The following is a 21,059-nucleotide window of genomic DNA, read 5'->3' as shown; positions in this document are numbered from 1 at the left end:
ATCCAGTGTGTAGATCTTTAGCGCCATCTATAGGTAAGATTACGAATTGCAACCAATGGCTCAGTTCACAGCTCACCCCTCCCTTTCGAAACGCATAGAGAAGCTACGGTAGCCGCCACAAAACAAACATGTCATCGTCTGAGACAACATAGTGAAAAAAATGCTCTATAGAGCAGTTTGTCCATTTAGGGCTACTGTAGAAAAATGGCGGTGCAAAATGGCGACTTCCATGTCAGGGGACCCACAATGTGATGTAGATAAAAACGGCTCATTTTAATGTAATAAAAACAATACAGTTTATTTTTAAGGTCTTTATGCACCACTTACAAAAAAATTATGTATATTATATTGCATTTTTGTCAAAAGATCCTCTAATTCTGCGCAAATGGAATGGAGTTGAAAAATTTGAACTTTGGCGGAAAAACGCGCAGCGTTAACCAATCAGAAGCTTGCTCTAGTAGTGACGTGATTACAGGAAGCGAGTGGAGTCGCAGAAGCCCCTCCCATGATGCCGATTTCCATGTGAATGTCTCGATGACTTAAAATCTTAAAGCGGCAAACTAGACGCGGTAGACGTGAATTTGACGCCTCAAACGCGTCCGGTTTGAACCCACGGTAAAAGTTACACAATGCACCTTTAACTCAAGAGTATATTGATCTATACTTTTAGATATGTCAAATGGAAACAACAAACCACACATTTACTTTTTTTTGCAGAACACTAAACTAACAATAAATACAAAATATATAACATAATATTATATTACTAATTTACTGGTTAAAATAATTATATTTTAATACATTTAAATAATTATATTTTTATAAAATATTTATGCTTTTTTTATTAAAATAATAATATATACAATTATAAAATGTGGAGTTGCGAATGCCATGCTTCACCAGCTGAGCTCAAAAAACAGGACAGGCATCTCACCCTCTTAAGCGCACAAGCTCGAAGGACCTTCTCATATCTCTGGGGCTCCAGCTCTTTCCCGAACAGGATGTTGCTCCGAATGGTGCCGGGAAAGACCCACGGCTGCTGAGAAGCGTACGTCAGCGCACCTTTGATCTTTATCATGCCCTTATCAGCCGGAAGTTCACCCAGAACAGTGCTGAGCAGAGACGACTAGATTGAGAAGCGATATGAAAGTAAAAAAAATATTTTAGCATCTATTGTGTATTTTTTTTAAATGGCAAGCTTGATTAAATCAAAGGGTGAAATTTTTGGTACTGACCTTGCCAGCCCCCACAGGACCAATAACGGCCAAAAGCTGACCCGGTCTTACAGTAAAGGACAGATTTTGGAGTGTTGGAGAGTCCAGAGTCTGTCAAGCAGAGGTGACAAAATATACTACACTATTATTTGAAACTTTTACACATTTTCCAAAAAATTTAACACTACATTTTTTTTTTACACTATGTCATGATGAAACATGAGCTGCAAAAACAACAGAGGAAGGATTGGGTTCACAGTTAATAATAAAATGAGCCATAAAAAGTTACATAAATATTGGAAACGTAATTTCTCTGCTGCAATATTGATAAAAAAAAGAATGTCCAAGAAAGACCACATATCCTGGATACATGTATAAAACAGGTGGTATTTGGGCCTTTGGGTGTGGCATGTGCATTTCCACAGGCCTGTGACATCTATCTCACCTGGTCCCAGTAACATACGAGATCCTGCAGCTCCACAGATGCCTCCTTCTCCTCATTAGACAATGAATCCTGGGACACTGACCTCTGAGAGTGATCCTTCAGCTCATCCAGTAGAAGAAACTTCTGCATAAGAGAGAGAGAGAGAGAGAGAGAGAGAAAGAGAGAGAGAGAGAGAGAGAGAGAGAGAGAGAGAGAGACCACAAGTCTGCTGTAATTTTATGTTTTTTTGCATTACTTCATAGTTTCTGGGGTTGCAAAAACTAAGAAAATGTGAATTGACTGTGAGGTCAAAACAATATACAAATGATCTGTCTTCCACTTTACGGCTCTCTTTCATAAACAGACTGACAATCCATGATTACAGAAGCTGCAGATTTATGTCTGGCTTGTGCAACATCAGATGAGTCAATGGGAACTTTGAGGTTGATCTAAAATTAACTTTGAAACTGACACCTGAACATTACAGCAGAGTCAGAGAGGGCAGATTTATAAGTCAGTCTGACAAAAGTCAGTACATTGTATACAATGTAATACATTGTACATGTATTAGCGCATGTGTACGATATGCAAATGGTACAAACCCCAAAGTAAACAATGACACGAGTTATCGTTTCCAACTTAAATCTCTTTTCTTGTACTACAAAACACACGGATTGTAGGCAACACACAGTTTACTTCCTGAGCCTGTTGACGTGGACACGACGGTCATTATCGTAATTCTTCAGACTTAGGGGGCATGCACACCAAAGTTTACGCCCGCGGCCGGCGCATGTTTTCAGTTGTTTCCAATGGAAGCTCTGCGTTTTTCAAATAAACCAGCAGCTAGCGTTTTTCCGTGCTGAGCGTCAAGAGTTGAAAGAGATTCAACTTTGGGTGAAAAGTTTCGCTCGTCAATGTCAGCTCTCACACGCCCGTCCAATCACAGTGGAGGAGAGGTGGGACAAGTATTACAACAACCAACCGGCTCACAGCTCAAGTATCACAGCTATCAAAGCGCTTGAGTATGAGTCTATGAGTATATGCACACCGACGCCGACAAGTGGCGCCTTTCCGCAGCGCCTAGCTACGACTCAGGAGGTTTCTCAAATCCGTCGCGCCACAGAGCGCCACTCACATAGTTTAACATTAAATAACATCATATTTGTCCCAAATCTTTAACAATTAACATTGGCTGCTAAAGTATATTTTGCATTCTGACGCTATCTGACTAATCAGGGTTTCCCGCAGCATATTTCAGTTAAGGCGGGCCACCCAAGCTTGGAAACCCTTCCGCCTTAACTAGGTCGTCCCAAAAAAAATATTCGCTGCACAAAAAGCCGTAAAGTGCATCTCGGAAAATAGCGCGTACGCGCATTACACCGCGAGTGGGGACGATAACTAGTGGGGGGATAACTAGTCAGTTGATAAAACATCCCGAAGAATAGCGCAGACACGCTTCACACCGCGACCGTGCACGCGCACCACACGGCCGAAATGAGATAAGAAGTGGTCCGTCATGTCTGGAGGATAGCCAGTTGATAAAACACGTGCCGTGAGAACTGTAAGTGGACTTATGTTTTGGGGTTATTTAAGTCAGCCTGTTAATGTATTTTATTTATGTGCATTATTAACATGCTACAGTAGTTACACTCCTTTAAGATGATGTAATTAATAGTGGGAAATAATCGGTTTTACAATTTTTGCGCTATTTATCATCGTTCGCCAGACGTTCTACAACATCTGCTTTGGTTTGTGTTTATTAACCCTTTAGTTTCACTTCAACACGCAGCTATTCCCGTTAGAGGTAAAAACATTTAATTCATGAATAATCTAGTATGTGTTCATTTTTTGTCATCGTTTTTTCAAAATTAAGTTTTATTTGAGTGTTTTAAAAATAAATATTTTATTCATTTATTTTATTAAAATATTTTAATTTTCATCATGACGCATACGCCCCGCTCCTTGATTGCCACACCCACCCGCCCACCACTACCACCTTAACTAACAAATTTTCTGCGGGAAACCCTGCTAAGCTTGCGCTATTTAATTTGCACTTCCGGTGTACAAAACCCCCGAGTTTCCTAGACGCGACGCAGCGTTGAGCTGCACGTCTGGTGTGCGACCCCCTTTATAGCATGTAAGTTAACTCCTGTTAGCATTGCATTGGGAGGGAATCTTTCAAACATGGTAAAGAGCGCTGGATGATGTCAGAGGTATCACAAGATACAGATTAGCTGACCAATCAGGGACACAACGCTTTTCAGATCGATGAGTTTTGTACAAAATCAAAGCGTTTTTGAGGAAGGAAGAATATCTGGAGCTACAAAAATGTACGGTATGTGGAAAATAAAGTGTTTTTTTACCATAAACCACGCAAACACATTGTAATATACCAAATACTGTTGTTTTTAGAAATAAAATAGGTTCTCCTTAAGCTTAATTTACACTGCAGACACTATATCTGAGTCAAGTGATTTGAGAGTTGACGTCATTTGCCAACGTCACTTTTTTTCAATAATGTACGACATGTCCTGACATGGGAATATCCGATCTGTCTGCTTACATTGCGGAAGCAAATGAGGCCTGAAACTCCTACTTACACATTCGATGGTCATAACTGATTTGTGCCACATGACAAAAAAAAATTTCATTTCAAACATGCAGTGTAAATGTGACCTAAATTTACAGTTTTAAACTTTTAACTTATTTCTGTTCTTATTCCTCAGTACGTGTACAGTAGTCATGTGACGGTGAGGACATTTTCCCACCGGTTAAAGGGATAATTTTCTAAAATAACAACAAATGTGTTTGTCTGAAAATGATAGACATGTGTATCTCAGATGGCTATAGGGTGAGTTAATCACATGGTCATTTTTTTTGGCCTGAACCAACCCTTTAATTGAATGTGACAAACCCGGTGATACCGGTATCACCAGGTGGGGAGAGAGGTTTAAATACATTATGAATGCTTGTTCAACCATGCACATTTTCTTTCACTTTTGAATTACCTGCAATAACCTGGGTTAAATCTCTTATAAATGTGTGTGCAGTCGTGAGCATTTTACTTTTGAATTAGCTGCAATGAACTTGTTTGAATGAAAAGCTTGAAGTGAGCAGTTTCACACTGGTACTTAAAGGAACAGTATGTAAGAAATTTATATCAATTAATCATTAAATGGCCCTGATATGTCACTAGACATTAAGAAATCATTTCAAATACTTATATCACTGACAACAGTGGTCTGGCCAGGATATTGTCATTTAAAAAGTAAAGTTGCAGCCCTCAACTGATGTTTATGGTGTCGTTTGGTGTATTGGCCACCAGCTGTGTGATTGCAGTACCAGTTTTAGCCACACGTTTTGTGATTGCAATACCAGTTTTGGCCACAATCCCACATACTGTTCCTTTAAGCCTGCCAGTCCCAAGCTATAGGACCTTTGACACCTGCTGCTCATCTCTGCTGTGATTGCGTTCAGCTCATGCTGAATTGACTTAATAAACAAAATTATTTTGTTATTATAAAAAAATCGAAACAACTGTTGGAGTCAGTGCCGTGCTGGGAAATGTATCGGTAACACCGACAATCGCAACAAGCCTAGTGTCTGAATGGCAAATAATGACAAAAACAAGTCTAGGTGTGAAGTTCTTGGCTAGTTTAAGAAGCAAAATCATTTTTTAACAATAAAGTTTACCTTAATTCTCTTGATGCTGACGGCCGCTTCAGCCGCCTTCTCGATCGCAGAGGGGAAAAATAAAGTGACGGTGAGGCGGACGGCCGTGTACAGCGACACAGCCACGAACACGCGACTGGCCGTGATGGTGTTTCCCACCAGCACGTACACGGTGAAGGTCACAAACAGAATGAATTTACTCGCCACAAAGAACGAGGCCATGTTAAGTCCACGCAGATAACTGCTACTCATGATTTTCGAAATCTCCTTACTGAAAGGAACAAAACAAAAGTCATAATTAGGAAGCCCTATGCCAGGAAACACTGAAACATGTGCACACCAAAAGTGAATTTATTTGTGTGAGTAGATTACATACAAAGTTAATGAAAAATATATATATATGCAAAAATAAACACTGGACAATGTGAATTATGCAAATGGGTGACGTGATAGGCAGAGAGTGCACAATATTCGCCTCAAATCACGTCTTAAAACATTTCAACTTTGGTGGAAACTTTACATGATGAGTGTATTGACACGTCCAGTTTGACACGTACTGTTGTATCAAAAAAATGGTTGAGAGCATGTTTTAATTTTCGATAGTGATGCAAAAAGTCATCATGTGAGATTGAGTAACACATTGCGCATATTCACTTCCCTTTTGGTGTGCACACACCATTAAATATCCTAAAGCTGGATGGCCTAGTACTTTATTGTAAGAAAAACCTTGGGGAGTTTATTCTGAAGCAGATAAAAATACATATTGCGCATATAAAGACAGATAAGATTAAAAGAAATCTTTGTTGTTTATGTCTTCATGTTTATTGTTTCCTAATCTTTGGACAAAAGCGTCTGCTAAATGCCTAAATGTCATATAAAACTTGTGTTTTACTGAAAAGTCATACGGGTTTGAAACAAAATGAGGATATGAAACGACACAAGTACATTTTTCAGGTAACACTGGCCACTTAACCTTAACTGAATCTGAACAGCTTTATTTCAGCCTCTTTCAAACTGGCATCGTATATTGTGAGTCATAAAAAAAGAGCTGACCTCATCTTTACAGATCTTTAAAAAAAACACGTGATGTAACACTTATAAAACATTTGGAAATATTCCAGCCTTAGCAAAGCATTTTGCTGACTATATAATATTGTGCAAATGTAATCAGATTGCATAAGTCTACAGTGTCATTAACCTTCGTACGTCACCGACAAGCGTCGCAAATGGTTTTTCCCAGGCATACATCTTGATTATACGCATGCCAGACACCACCTCATTCATTGTGCGTATCCTACTGTCTGTGAGACCTGCCGTCTTGGTCCTGAGTGAAAGAAAAAGAAACATCAAAACGTTTCTTCAATCATTTGTTTGACCACAAGACGTTCCTAATGAAAGATTAGCTAAGGGATAATTAATGATGAACTGAAATACACCATGCAAAGTTCTCTTAAAAAAAAATTATTTCACCAACTCCCATTTTAAGATGAATCTGAGAGCGTACCTGTACTTAGAAAACAGTTTTCCAAACATGGTCTGAAGCGGCATAAGAAAGACCAGAACCACCATGCCAACGAGGCATGACGGTCCGATCTCTTGCCAGAGCAAGCCGACCACAGCTGCAGCCTGGAGTGGCCCCACCCACAGGAAGTGCAGAAAAATAGTCACCTAGAAATTAAAATAGTAAAATTTGGCAGATCATGCAACAGTAATTCAATATATAGAAACTTGAACAATTTCATCAACAGTAGCTGGGTTTTCATCAAACTGATTGTATGCGCATTTTAAAGGAAAACACCACTATTTTTCAATATTTTACTATGTTCTTACCTCAGCTTAGACAAATCAATCCATACCTCTTTTTTTCAATGCGTGCAATTTAAAACTTTATACAGCGCGTCATGAATGTGTTAGCATTAACCTAGCCCCATTCATTCCTATGGCTCCAAACAGGGATGAATTTAGAAGCCACAAAAAACGTCCATGTTTTCCCTATTTATAGACTGTTACATGAGTAATTACACGAGTAAGCATGGTGGCACAAAATAAACATTTTGTTTGGAGCGATAGGAATGAATGGGGCTAGGCTAAATGCTAACACATTCAAGAAGCGCTGTACAAAGATTAAAAGTGCACGCATTGAAAAAAGATAAGTATGTATTAATTTATCTAAGTTGAGGTAAGAACAGAGTAAAATGTTGAAAAACGGTGGTGTTTTCCTTTAAAGTAACGCATAAGAAACAAGAAATTTCTAATAAAAATCCCTTAATTCGCATAATGGGAAATGGAAACGCATTTGCCAAATAAATTCTGACATAGCGAAAATTAAACCCATGTGACTGATCGTCTGGCTGTATCAGCTGACGTTGTCTTTTCCATATATGGGGCTTGACGTCATTGCAACGCCTGCATCAAAAATTCTGCATTTCTTTTTCTGTGCACAGCATTAAGTTTGGCATTTACAAGCTGCAGTGCTAGTAAACTTATAACTCGCCAAATCGTAACTAAATGCATTCCTGTCTCCATTTTTTTAAGCGTGCTTTCTTTCATTTACTGTTAGTAACTTCGTTACCAATACCACAGTGATTCGTTCGAACAACTTGACCTAATAAGCATTTGTTTGTTTTTCTTTTTTGCGAATTATAAAGAGTAACTAAACCCCTGGTCAGAGCCTGACTCCACCCACTGGCAATATTTGAAAAATGCAAGAAAAGTGGGCAGATCCCAACGAAGATAGAGGGGACGAACTAAGCTCGTATCAAGTGTGTGGTGAGATCGTAACAAGGGCGTGGTGAGCATGAACCTGCTTACGTCACGAGTCATTTTTTGGACCCAACATCCAATGGGAAAATTCAACTGCAGTAGCCATCGTTCAACCTGAAGAGGGCAGCACTCAGACGTTTTTACACCATATATTGTAGTATTGAAACACTTTATATCCAAATGTCAAAAAAATTACTAAAATCAATGAACAGCACTAATAAAGCATCATTCTTACAGATCATTAACTAAAAAAAGTTGGTTTAGGGTTTAGTTACTCTTTAAAGATTCACTTTACGTTTCGATTGAAGCCAAGCTACTCTGTACTTTGTAATATCATATTTCAGAGATTATTCTTACAATCCACAAACAAGGCACTTTACTTTCAAACGTCTAATTTTGGCTAAACCAGCCGGTTTCAAAATACAACCTGCCCTTCCTTTAATTCTTCACAAAAACCCTCTGATGTCTGTTGGGTAAATACAGGAAGGCCCCAAAGATAGATGTGACGTTTTCTACATTCTTTAGACAGTATTACTGCTTTGGCTTAAAATAATATGGTCAAAACCAGTCATAAGTATGTATAAATTATGCTTTACAGCAGTATTTAAATATGGATAATTCTAGCACAGGAACAGCTCTGTTAAAGTCATCAAATAGTTTTCATTCGCAGGCATCTCCACCTGCTCCATAAGCAGGAGTTTGAACTAACATGCCGCTAGCAACCACAAGGTCTTGGGTTTAATTTCCAGGAAATGCACATGCTGATAAAATGCAAAGACTCTAGCGAATATGGGCAGGGAGCGCTTCATCCATCTTTGCTTTTCAGTGTAAAGAAAGGTCACATCGTGATGTACCAGGTTTTTACAGGTCACATATCTCCATGTGTGATACAAATCAAAACATGAATTATCTTTGATGCTTTCGCATGCAATGGAACGAAAAGTGTAGTGTGACCGCCACTTTAGACTGACATGTAACTAGTTATTTTCCTGTGCAGAAGGTTAAGTTAACCTGCCAGTATCCTTACTTAAAAGTTCTGAGGACTTAATCAATGTGTTACTTAGTAACATAAGTACTTTTCCCAAATCACTTGAGCTGCCAAATATGCACCTCCTGGCTCGTAACCTGCAAGAATCTGGTTTGACCTTAAACTATTGTACATGAATAACAATTATCTGCCTTAGTGCCATGTTTGTCTGATATATTGTAGGAACACTGCTTTGAACAAGGGAAACCAAGAGTCCATAACACATAACAGGAAGTCAAAAGACGTTACGGAAACTTCCTACCTCATCAAACTTGTTGACATCATTGGACAAGAGATTAACAATCTGCCCCGTGGTCGTCTTTCCCATTGCCGTGGCACTAAGACATAATGCCTAAAAGAAAGGATTTAGGAAATACTTTTATTAAGAATTACCCTTAGATGTATTCTTAAAAGCACATCAAAAGTACTAAGGTAGTACTATGGTATTTATATACACATGAAAGTAAAATTAAGTATTCCCAAATGCCATATTACTACTATTTGAAACCGTCCCTACACCATGATATCACCAGAGTCCTTTTTTTGTAAAGTCTGACCTTCTTGTAGATCATGTGACACATTGCGATGCGCATTTTCATTCCTACTCGTAGGACGTGGTAAAAGTAAAGGTGGTGTAGTAACGCCAGACACATGGCGCAGAAAGATACACCTCCTGCATACCCATACGCCACGTGCAATGCTGCCGTGTCATCAGGGTCATAGCGCTCAAAATAATTTATGAGTTTTCCCAAAAACACTGGTTGTACCACATGAATCGCCTCCTACGAAAAAGAAAAAATGATGAAATATGAAAGACATTTTAAGACATCTCGCACCTGTGAAGATGGTTAAATATGTTGACTTTTACATTCATACCTTTGTATTTATTTTGTATATTGGCCAAGTTTATTTTACCCATAAGTTTGATTTTATCTAGTTTTAATGAAAAAAGTCCGGAACAGCTCTCTTTAACAAACACTGTTAAATGGGTAGATGATTCATGCTGTCAAAGTCCATATAAAGACCATAAACATACTGCAACTCTTATAAACCTTGCCTGTTGCAACTCTGTTGCACTATTCATTAAGATCTGACATAATTTCTTGCATGTCTCATGGCCATTTTCACTATTTGTAATGTGGAACAGCGCCTCTTAGACACTATGCAAAACATCTCCATTTCCATAATATTCATATTGTTTTTTGGAGCAAAATCAGGGTTTATAAATAATGTCAGTATGTTCATTTCTGTGTGAACTTGCGTTCATGTGTGCCTCATAGGGATGCTAAACAATTAATCGCGATTAATCGTTAGCAGAATAAAAGTTTTTGTTTACATCATATATGTGTGTGAACTGTGTATAATAAATTTGTATAAATAAATGTACACACATGCATGCATATGTTTTTGAAATGTTTACATGTGTTTATACATTTGTATATTTATGTATAATTTATATTATATATAAATATAAATACTTAATATATACATTTTTTTTTCTTAAAATTATACATGAATGTGTTCATATTTATATATATATACATATTTATTATACACAGTTTACACACATATGTGATGTAAACAAAAACTTTTATTCTGCTAACGATTAATCACGATTAATTGTTTAGCATCTAGTGCCTCACCTTTCAAATTATTACATTGCCATCAGTGTAACGGACCATTTGCACATTAGCTCTTTTAACTCTAAGTTTATTTGTTTAAGCATACCCGACAGGGAGGATGGGTGAATAAAAGCTAACTATACGTAACTAACATAGTTGTCGTGTAAATAAAGCCACTCATCAGACTCCTTGTTAGAGAGAACACCGCCTTTGTTATGAAAATTGATCACAGAGAGTTCCCATCAGAACGCACCTCTATTAAAGTGAATATTCCCAGAACTGCATACGGCTTCCAGAAGCACTTGATAATAGCTTTTGAGAGTTTTGGTGTCCGGAGTTCTTTGGTTGCTTTAGTCACTTCTTGGTTCCAATAACTGAGAATGTCAGAAAAACATAGGCAGCATCCATTAGCAAAAGAAGGACGACAGAGAAAAAAAGAGAGATCATAAAACTATTTGTGAAAGCCAAGTATAAATTACCCAAGCCATTAAAATACTTTGTGGCTTAAAAGATCATTATAGTGCTGCAGGGTGATGTATTTTTGTAGGCAAAAACCGGAATTGAGTTAGCCTTTTAGCATTCCGGTTCCACCGTTCCGAAGTCAGTGGGTCTCATTCACTAAGCATGCGTACGCACGAATTTGTGTGCCAGATGTCTTTTGGACGTTTCTACAAACAAATCATGATTTAACAAAACCTTTCGTATCAAAATTTATTTGTACGAAAAAATTCAAGAACAACAAATACCACACGTACGCAATGATCACGCACGCTATAATAAAATACTACGCTATAAGTATAATGTTTATCATAATGTTGATATATAAAATTTACATTATATTTTATATTATAATATTTTCTATATTATATTTTATTATATACTATATCTATATTATTATTATTTTATACAGGATATTATACATTATTATAGCCTACTTAATTTTTCTAAACATAAAAAGAAGATGCGCGTAATGACAAAACGCAATAAACGCCATTTTTGAAAAAAATGAGTTACTGCCAGAATCAGTATTATATCAGGTCAGAATTAAAATGTAAATTCTTAATTTTACGCAAAATCCAATATCCGCCGTGTTATTCTGTCATCTTTTCTCGCTTTTTTCCCAAATCGCAATAAACGCCACTCCTCCTATTTTACAGAACGCAATAAATCCGTTCCAGAAATTACAGCGCACCATTCACGCAATGTAAACAAACAATGGCGGTGGCTGAGTACACGGAGTCCTAGTTTTCCTCATCTACTTTGTACTTCGTGATCAACAAACAAACAAAAACAAAATAATACTTTAATAGCATTGATAAACCTGTGATGGTTTTCTGTGACGGGAAAGAAATGTAAGTCATCAACATCTAATAATTTACGCAAGAGGCACTCGGGAGACGGATCATCAAGTTTCTGTCATGATAACACATTGACCCCAGGGGACCTTATAAAATACTTTCTATAATTTTACTCAAAGTCAACGAAAATTGAGCAGGACCAAAACATTTTACAGCTGATCGCTGTGAAAAATGTTAAGCAACGACGTCAAGTATAACCGCAGCAATGACAGTGATCTTAATATGACAACGTAAGTGTTTTGATTAATGACAGTAATGTTTATATTTTTAATTAGTGTGTACAACTAGTCAACTAAATGAATATAACATGGCAAAGATGAATGCACATTTATATAGGCTATTGATTCAATAGATTTATAGCATTTTGAATAAAAACTTGTCATGGATTTATTGCATTTTGTGGAAAAAATAATCAGTTTTTATAATAAATCTTTAAAATTCCAGTTATGGATTTGAATTTTTTATGTTTTTATAACCTAAAGATGCTATGTGAAAGTTTGTAACAGAAAATAGTGATTTTCATCTTGACACTTTCTTGATATAGAAAACATGTTTTTACCGAAATTTGTCAAAATGGATTTATTGCGTTTTGGAACCAAACTCTTCAAATTCATGTGCGTACGCACGTGTTGTGAATTAGTCAGAAAGTTTCAGTGAGAAGTCCAAGTGTGCGTAAAAATACGAAAAACGTACGCAATTATTATCAGTGAATGAAACCCATTGAGTTTTGGAACAGGGTTTTGGTTTAACTCCTTGAATTAGCCAAAGATATTTTCATGTTTTATTCTACGACATATCACACCAGTAATACCCCACTTATGAGCCCATGTATAGAGTATAGTCTGACGTGCGCGTCCTACACAAACGAAATTTTCATCATGCGCACGGTGTACACGTCGACCCTCACATACACGTAAAAAAATTTACTTCAGCCTTAAGGTTAGCTTTTATACCTAGTAAACAAATTTATACTTTAAAATTCATAAAGTTGTGTTCATCTGTGAAAATAATTTTGTTGGACAAAATGTGTAAGTGTTAAATTTTTTTGCGATAATCCAAAAATCTAGGGAGGAAACCAAAAAACAAAAAGTACATCATCACTGTGGCACTCTATTACACAACAAGATGAACATGCTGACATAATAGAAAAAAAATCACTCCCGGACCACGAGTGCCACCTGGTAAACCAGTCACATGACTCTATATTACACAGGCCTCGTGGGGAACATCATATGAATATATAGCATATATAGAGGCCACAAGAAATATGTCATATGCAGCATTCAAGTGACAAGAAATGAATTTCCCCCTTACAGGACAAAAAAAACTCAAAAACTTTCAATCAAAAAAATGTCCTTTTGTGAATGTTTTTAACAGTCACATAACATTCAGCTCTTTCAGAAGTAAAACCACATCTTTAAATAACAGTTTAAGGCATAACATTTAAGTGAATGCTTTGGCCTCACACGCTGTGAATCGCAATAAAAGCCTTAATAATTTGTGTGACAGCCCAAAGCTCTGCTAAATGAACCAACACTGATCCATTTTAAAGCACATGATTAGAGGCTGGAGAAACACGGTGTGTGGTGAGGTGTAATTTTAATGAAGGACAGACTGTCCATGCCTTCCGAAACCAGAGAAAAAAACGTGGTTTTCTCAACTACTCAAGGAATCGGTGAATGATTTATCAGCTTATCTCTTCCCATGTAAAAAACCTCAAGGTGAAAACACAATGATTGTATATCATAGGCAAACCGTCAGAGAGTAGCCAAAAACATTACTCAAGAAACTAAAGAAATAATTACACAAGTAGAAGTAAAATGATTTCAAAATGTACTTGAGTAAAAGTAAAAAAAGTATGGAATAAAAAGAATATTCAAGTAGCGAATACACACACACACACATATTCTTGTTTCCATGTTTTGTGGGGACATTCCATATACGTAATGTTTATTACTGTACAAACTGCATATTATATTCCCTTCCCCTAACCCAAACCCCAACCATCACCGAAAACTTTCTGCTACTTCACATTTTCAATAAACAACATCCTGTTTGATTTATAAGCTAGTTTCCTCATGGGGACCTCAAAATGTCCCCAGTAGGTCACAAATTTACTGGTGTTCCTATCTTTGAGGACAATTGGTCCCCACAACGTGATAATTACCAGGTTAGATGAATATCAAAAGTACAGAATGTCACATTTTATTAACCTTTGATTATGTTTTAATACGTACATGCTTTACCAACAAAGAACAACAACCTTAAATGCTAATGACCCCAACCACAAAAAATGGATCAAACTGATCCTGCTCTCAATATGCCTATATTAGATAGAAGTATTAACATATAAATGTGTTGTTCCATTGAGTTGGAATAGTGTGTATGTTAAAACAGTTGAAAAAATAAATGTGACCGATTCTGTACTTTTGACTCATATTCACTTTTTAAGTTTAGACATTTCTTGACTCCACAGCAAACAGAGGAATTTTGCCTGTATTGTCCTGGTATCTGCCCAATACTTATGGAGGGCACTTATACAGTATGTATGTGTAGAATTGCAACATACACCAACAATACAGATTAAAGAATACTAGACAATCACAGAATAGACAAGCATTTCTATGACATTAAAAGAATATTCCATTTTCTAAAATCCAGATAATTTCCTCACCACCATGTCATCCAAAATGTTGATGTCTTTCTTTGTTCAGTCGAGAAGAAATTATGTTTTTTGAGGAAAACATTGCAGGATTTTTCTCATTTTAATGGGCTTTAATAGAGCCCAACAATTAACACTTAACTCAACACGTAACAGTTTTTTTCAGCGGGGTTTCAAAGGACTATAAACGATCCCAAACGAGGCATAAGGGACTTATCTAGCAAAACGATTGTCTTTTTTGTCAATAAAAATAACAAATATACACTTTTAAAGTACAACTTCTCGTCTAGATCCGTTCCAGCGCGACCTCACGTAAATGCGTAGTGACGTATGGAGGTCACGTGTTACATATATAATAAAATGCACATTTGCGGACCATTGTAAACAATAAACTGACACAAAGACATTCATTAGTATCAGTTGACATACAACAATGTAGGAACGGTCCTCTTTCTCAACACTTGTAAACACTGGGGCGGAGTTTCGCGTTCGTCCTCTGTGACCTCTTGACGTCATGACGTATTGCGTGGGGTCACGCTGACGCATCACGACCGGATCTGGACGAGAAGTTGTGCTTTAAAAGTGTATATTTGTTATTTTTCTTGTCAAAAATGACAATCGTTTTGCTAGATAAGACCCTTATGCCTCATTTGGGATCGTTTAGAGTCCTTTGAAACTCCGTTGAAAAAAACTGTTACGTGTTGATTTAAGTGTTAATTGTTGGTGTCTATTAAAGTCCATTAAAATGAGAAAAATCCTGCAATGTTTTCCTCAAAAAACATAATTTCTTCTCGACTGAACAAAGAAAGACATCAACATTTTGGATGACATGGTGGTGAGTAAATTATCTGGATTTTTCTTTTAAGAAAATGGAATATTCCTTTAACTCTAATAGGTACATTTACATGCAACCAACTAATCCATTTCTAATCGTATTGGTGGCTCAATCATAATAAAAAGCCTTTTATGTAAACACCTTAATCAATACGATTGAGGACGATCGGATGCAAATTTGGATCATATCTGAGGGGGTGGTGTACTCTGATCTGTGATCCGATCAGCAGGAGAAAAGTATGCATGTAAACGTGTGAATCGTAGAATTATCTCAATCAGATACGCAAAAATACATTAGCAACACGCAGGGCTGGACATTAAGGCTTGTCCGCTTGTCCGGGACAAGTGGATTTTTTGAAGGACAAGTGTAAGAGAAAATTAGTTGTCCGACTGGACAAGTTAAATTTCAAACAATGTTACTTAACGTTATGCGCCGTTAACGACAGAGCAGAACACGCAGCGCAATATTCAATATTGAACAGAGAGCGCAGGGCGCCGATACACACGTTACACCTTGCTGTTATTAAACAAGCCGCACGCGCATGAAAACTGGTCGCCGAACACGGAGGGGCGGGACGGCATGGAGTGGAGAGTGATGTTTCTTCAGGTTCCGGCGTGAATATAAATGAGACACTTCAACCGCAGTCCGTATTTTTTCTCTTCTAAAGTTCGGTAAAAACACATAATGGGCTTAAAATCTTGTTTAAGAATCTGTTTTATAATGATAAATCTCTCTTTCAGCGTGCCTATGTGTGTGTGCGCCGCGCAACAGCCGATTTCGAGTTTGTCACTGTACATTAAAAAATCCCACACAAACATTACAGCATAAATGCTAGGATTAAGATTGATTTAATATATAACAGATAATCTGGATACATTTCCCCTAATACATTTTTTTTAAAACACGGTAATGTTTTAATGTTTTGCTTTAGTGTTTTAATGTCAGACAATCATTGAAATGTGGGAAAAATGAAGAGAAAGGCAGCAGATATAGCATCCTTCTTCAGAAAGAGTAGCAAGAAGCAGCCAAATGAATCTTAGTAAAATACATTTCATTGGCCTACAAAATTCACGTGATTTTCTGTTCTCTATAGTTTTTTCAGCAATGGGAGATATAAATTCTGGTTTCAAAGTAAATTTCAAAAGTTTTATTTGATTAAATAGTTTTTAAAAAAACTTGAGGTTGAATTATGACTATAAATTGTATGTTAATCTCAATTCATTATTAATTGAAATTAAAGTATTGTAGCAATTGTATGTTATACATCATTGTGATTAATGCACCTATAATAATGATAGAGATTTTATGTGCCACCCCAGAGTTACTGCTGGCCCCTGCCTGGCCACCCCTATGAAAAATCCCTGTCTCCGCCACTGATTAGCAAAACACAAAAAATTAATTATATTATAAATCTTTACCCGGACAAGTGACTTTTGTGCATGGACAAGTGAAACATAAATTTACTTGTCCGAAGGACAAGTTCCTCAAAAAGTTAATGTAAAGCCCTGGCAACACGCATTATCAAGGAAATGGGGTCACACACTATACATTCTACAGTGTTCATGTTGTACTTCCATAACAATAGGCTACTTAAAACAATAAAATTGTGTCGTGCCTTTTGAAAATTGTGTTATCATTACCTATATCTGAAAAGTTCTTAAGAACAACTTTCTCCAAAACATGAACTGGACGAGAGATGCTGTATGGCGTTGCCAAGTCCCCTGCTTTATTTCGAGTTCAGATTTGGCTACTGTTTAAACTGTTTCAGCGAGTTGTTTTTTCCTGCGGGTTAAAGATGAAAGGATTTTTGTTCATTAGACTGTGAATAGTCATTTGAATGCTTTTGGGCTAGTTTTGAATGTCCATTGGACTGATTTTGATACGCGAAGTTGGCAACCCTGGCTGTGCGCTTGCACAGACGTTTGGTTCGGATTATATAGAATGTAAACCATTTTTTCACATGCTTGCAGATAATGGTTTACCAAAACGAAGTTAGTGGGTAGCTCCTTTTCATATTTTTTTTAAGTTGATAGAAGCAGTGGGACCCAATTATAACACTTTAACATGGAAAAAGTCAGATTTTCATGATATGTCCTCTTTAAAACAGCGGTATCTCTCTTGCGGTTATTTAATGTCAAACGATCAGGATTTCTAACACACCTTATAAGCTATGATGAACTCCATCACGCATCTGTTTCAGTTTTCCTCAAAACGTCTCTTTATGATGTAAGCGTACTCATTAAAAGGGGGACGTAGGGGGGACAATCGTACTCTAGTACGGTGCAGTCCAGTTAAGTATGATGTGAGCTCACTCTAAAGGAATTGTTAACATGTTAAACTTTTGTCAGGATATAAATAAGACGTGGTCATGAGGTGTGAGCCTGACATTAAAAAACACACTGGGGTGTTCATAATTTATTAAAATGTAACGTTGCATTGTGCAAATTGGGTGGCAAATTTTTGGATTTTAGAAAGACAGCATTTTCGACCACAACGGTGGCTAAAAACAACTCTTAAACCACCATTTGTTAACTTCTGTAAAGCATTATACGATAGACCACGCTACACATGTGATGTTCGCCAAGAAGGAAAGACAAAGGTTTCAGAGGTGAAGCAAGTTATAACATTTTGATGAAAGATAAAGAAGATAAAACATAATGTTCTGGGGAATAACATGCAGTGAAGAATCCTACACAATAATGTGTATTCAAGATAAAAATAATTGACGTGCAAAGTGTTCGGCGTAACCAAATTAGCGTCCCGGTCACCTCATGGTGTACATAATTAAAATCAGCAGGAAAGAAAGACAGACCATTAACTTAAAACATCCCTTATGTCCTGTTCTGTTCCTTATGCCAAGACCTCTGCTCCCTTAATAGCAACAGAGGACCTTTCCAAATCCTGTGCCCTTGTTTTCTGGCTTGCAGATTTGTACAATTATTAGAAGTGCTTCTTTATTACTAATGGTCCTTTATATCAATAATGATGACAAAATGTAAAGGTTGGTAAGGTAAAAAGTGTTTTTTGACCTGGCCATACGGTAAAAGACAGAAAGTCTCATCATGTTACAGCTGGGGATCAATATCAGAGACATGATGGGGGGCTTTTTTGATTGGAAAGTCAGCAACCTCCCAGATTACCATAGCAACCTAACACAGCATCACAGCACTGACACCTTTGCCAAGCAAGCATCACTTTATTTCCTTATGACAATGTAATGTTGTAGTTATTCATATTTTGTATAGGGAAACTTTTGGAAGTGAAAATGTAACCCTGAAGCACAAAACCATAAGTTGCATAGATATAAGGGTCATTTGGATTTGATATGGACAACTTTAAAGGCAATTTTCTCAACATTTCTGATTTTTGCACCCTCCTTTTCTAGATTTTCAAATAGTTTTATCTAGACCCAACATTGCCATGTACTAACAAACCATACATCAATTGAAAGCTTATTTATTCTGCATTATACATAAATCTTCTCAATTTCAAAAAATGTACTCTTATGACCAGGGTCACAAATGTGATTTCCAGCACAGAAGATATGTGTATATGACCACTAATGGCGCTTTTCCATTGCATAGTACCCCACGGTTTGGTTTAGTTTGGGTCGGGTCAGCTTACTTTAAGCCACCAGGCGTAACTACCTCCTGCCCCTTGTCTTAACATGGCCCCTTTTAATGATACTAACCCAGCCTATAAACATAAACGTGTATACGTAATCTTACTCGTCAAGATCACTCATTAACTTGTTAGATTTCAAATAAACCTTCACGAGACCCAAACACAGCTTTATGCACATAATAAATGAACCATTGGGACCAATCACCTTCCCACACTGAATGGGAAACACACTGGCCTAGCTCATATTTCACATAAAGTCTTAAGGGGTTCACTTTAGTGCAACCTGTCGTATAATCACGTGTTATTCCCTCACCTCTGCAGTTCCTCCCCAAGTATTTTGGACTGATCCTCTGGAAGCACATTGAACATATCATCTTCTTCAAGCCTCCTCTTAGATCCGATGCTGAAAAGAGGATTCAGCCAGCTAAAGTATAAACAGAGAACATTTGCATTTACTGTATGCACTTGACAGATGCTTAACTTTTATTCAAAGCACATACAAGGTATACATTTTAGAGCTTCAGGGAATCTGAAAAGATTGTGATGGTTTAAGTGTGGGAGGCTAAATTATGAATTGGTGATGACAGAAGCATAAACTATACAAACCAGGTGATTCACGACAGTGAAAGCCATAATTTAACAAAAACAAACAGGTGTGTTTTGTACGTAGGCGATTACTTTAAAGTGACAGTAACACATGTATTCCTCTGCCAGGTGTTTACCTGAAACAAAGTGCCTAAAGCACAGGGGATTACTGCATATTCTGGCACAGAATGTGAACAAAAATCACATATTCACAAAACATTACTGGAAATCTCGCTGTGAAAACGGCTGTTAAAACCCTGAGGAAGGAAATCAGTGGGTGGTAAGGTGGACCAACCCCCCGGTTTAGATCCACCACTGTGGGAAATACATTGAAACACTGTAAATAACGCCAAAATGACAATAACTTAGTTTAGACATTTAAGAAAAAAATTGATGATGTGAATTTTATGGTTAGAAGGCTCTTTGTACATTTTCATTTATGTATCGCAGACGCAATTGTACGTGACTTACGCACGAGGGAGCATTTCACATTTTACAGTATCGTTACCTTAAGAGGCTACATAACAGTATACAAAAAAGGTTTCAGTTTCATTTTAAAAGCGGTTGTCAAATAAATAAAGGTGAGTGATAAATTAATCAATCCATGTTATCAAACATGGGAAAAAACTCAATATATAAGAATAATATCCTCTCTTTATTCCAGTCAGAGTCGTAAGGCAAATAAATAACGTAAACACTCACCAGAAGAATATCTTTGAAAATAAATTAGCATTGGCTGCCGGGTTGCTTTTCGCATCTTTGTTTATTGGCTCCATATCGATCGCCATCCTCCCTCTTCTTGAGCCGGACAATGGCAACCCTCACATAACACACAGACCGGGTGATACATATACTTTACAAACTGTTGCGTAACTTTTAAACTCACATGTTCACCGCTACAGGCAAAGGTAAACCCCTCGTTTCTTCCAGTCGGCACCGTCTGCTAAGAAGTAAGCCCCGCCCCATTCAACAGCTATTGGCTGAGGAAATCCTATTCAGCGGCAGGACGGTAAGATACTTAATTTAGACGTAACGAAAGCGAGATGATGAAGTCTACCATTGCAAAGGCACATTTTATGAAAAGTATTAATCATTACTAAAATGCTTTAACGTTGCTTGGTAATAATAAACCCAAAGTAGTTACTAGAGCTATTTCGTCAGCGCCTCGCATCTGCGCACGTCACGTTACGTAACGTAATTAATATTCATGAGTCATAAGACGTCGGCCGTTTCTCAATCCGAAGGCTGCAGCCTCCGGAGGCTGCATACGTCA

At 37.2% G+C, this 21,059-nt stretch overlaps 1 protein-coding gene across 1 annotated transcript in view; it reads right to left on the bottom strand.

The window, feature by feature from the left end:
• The window catches only part of abcc4 (ATP binding cassette subfamily C member 4 (PEL blood group)), a 40,530-nt gene extending 19,785 nt beyond the window's left edge, over positions 1-20,745 (bottom strand). The window contains exons 1-11 of the mRNA XM_065293738.2: positions 20,489-20,745; positions 19,515-19,625; positions 10,976-11,096; positions 9,658-9,882; positions 9,363-9,452; positions 6,815-6,978; positions 6,509-6,634; positions 5,332-5,581; positions 1,660-1,782; positions 1,236-1,325; positions 935-1,126 (exon numbers count right to left, since the gene is read on the bottom strand). Coding sequence (XP_065149810.1) covers positions 935-1,126; positions 1,236-1,325; positions 1,660-1,782; positions 5,332-5,581; positions 6,509-6,634; positions 6,815-6,978; positions 9,363-9,452; positions 9,658-9,882; positions 10,976-11,096; positions 19,515-19,625; positions 20,489-20,574 — 1,578 coding nt within the window. The 5' untranslated portion in view covers positions 20,575-20,745. The remainder of the gene's footprint in view (positions 1-934; positions 1,127-1,235; positions 1,326-1,659; positions 1,783-5,331; positions 5,582-6,508; positions 6,635-6,814; positions 6,979-9,362; positions 9,453-9,657; positions 9,883-10,975; positions 11,097-19,514; positions 19,626-20,488) is intronic.
• Positions 20,746-21,059: the final 314 nt, after the last annotated feature.

This window comes from Paramisgurnus dabryanus, chromosome 7 (assembly GCF_030506205.2).
Source record: "Paramisgurnus dabryanus chromosome 7, PD_genome_1.1, whole genome shotgun sequence".
NCBI lineage: Eukaryota > Metazoa > Chordata > Actinopteri > Cypriniformes > Cobitidae > Paramisgurnus > Paramisgurnus dabryanus.
The sequence above is the reverse complement of the archived record's forward strand: the minus strand, read 5'-3'. Positions and strand labels throughout refer to the sequence as shown.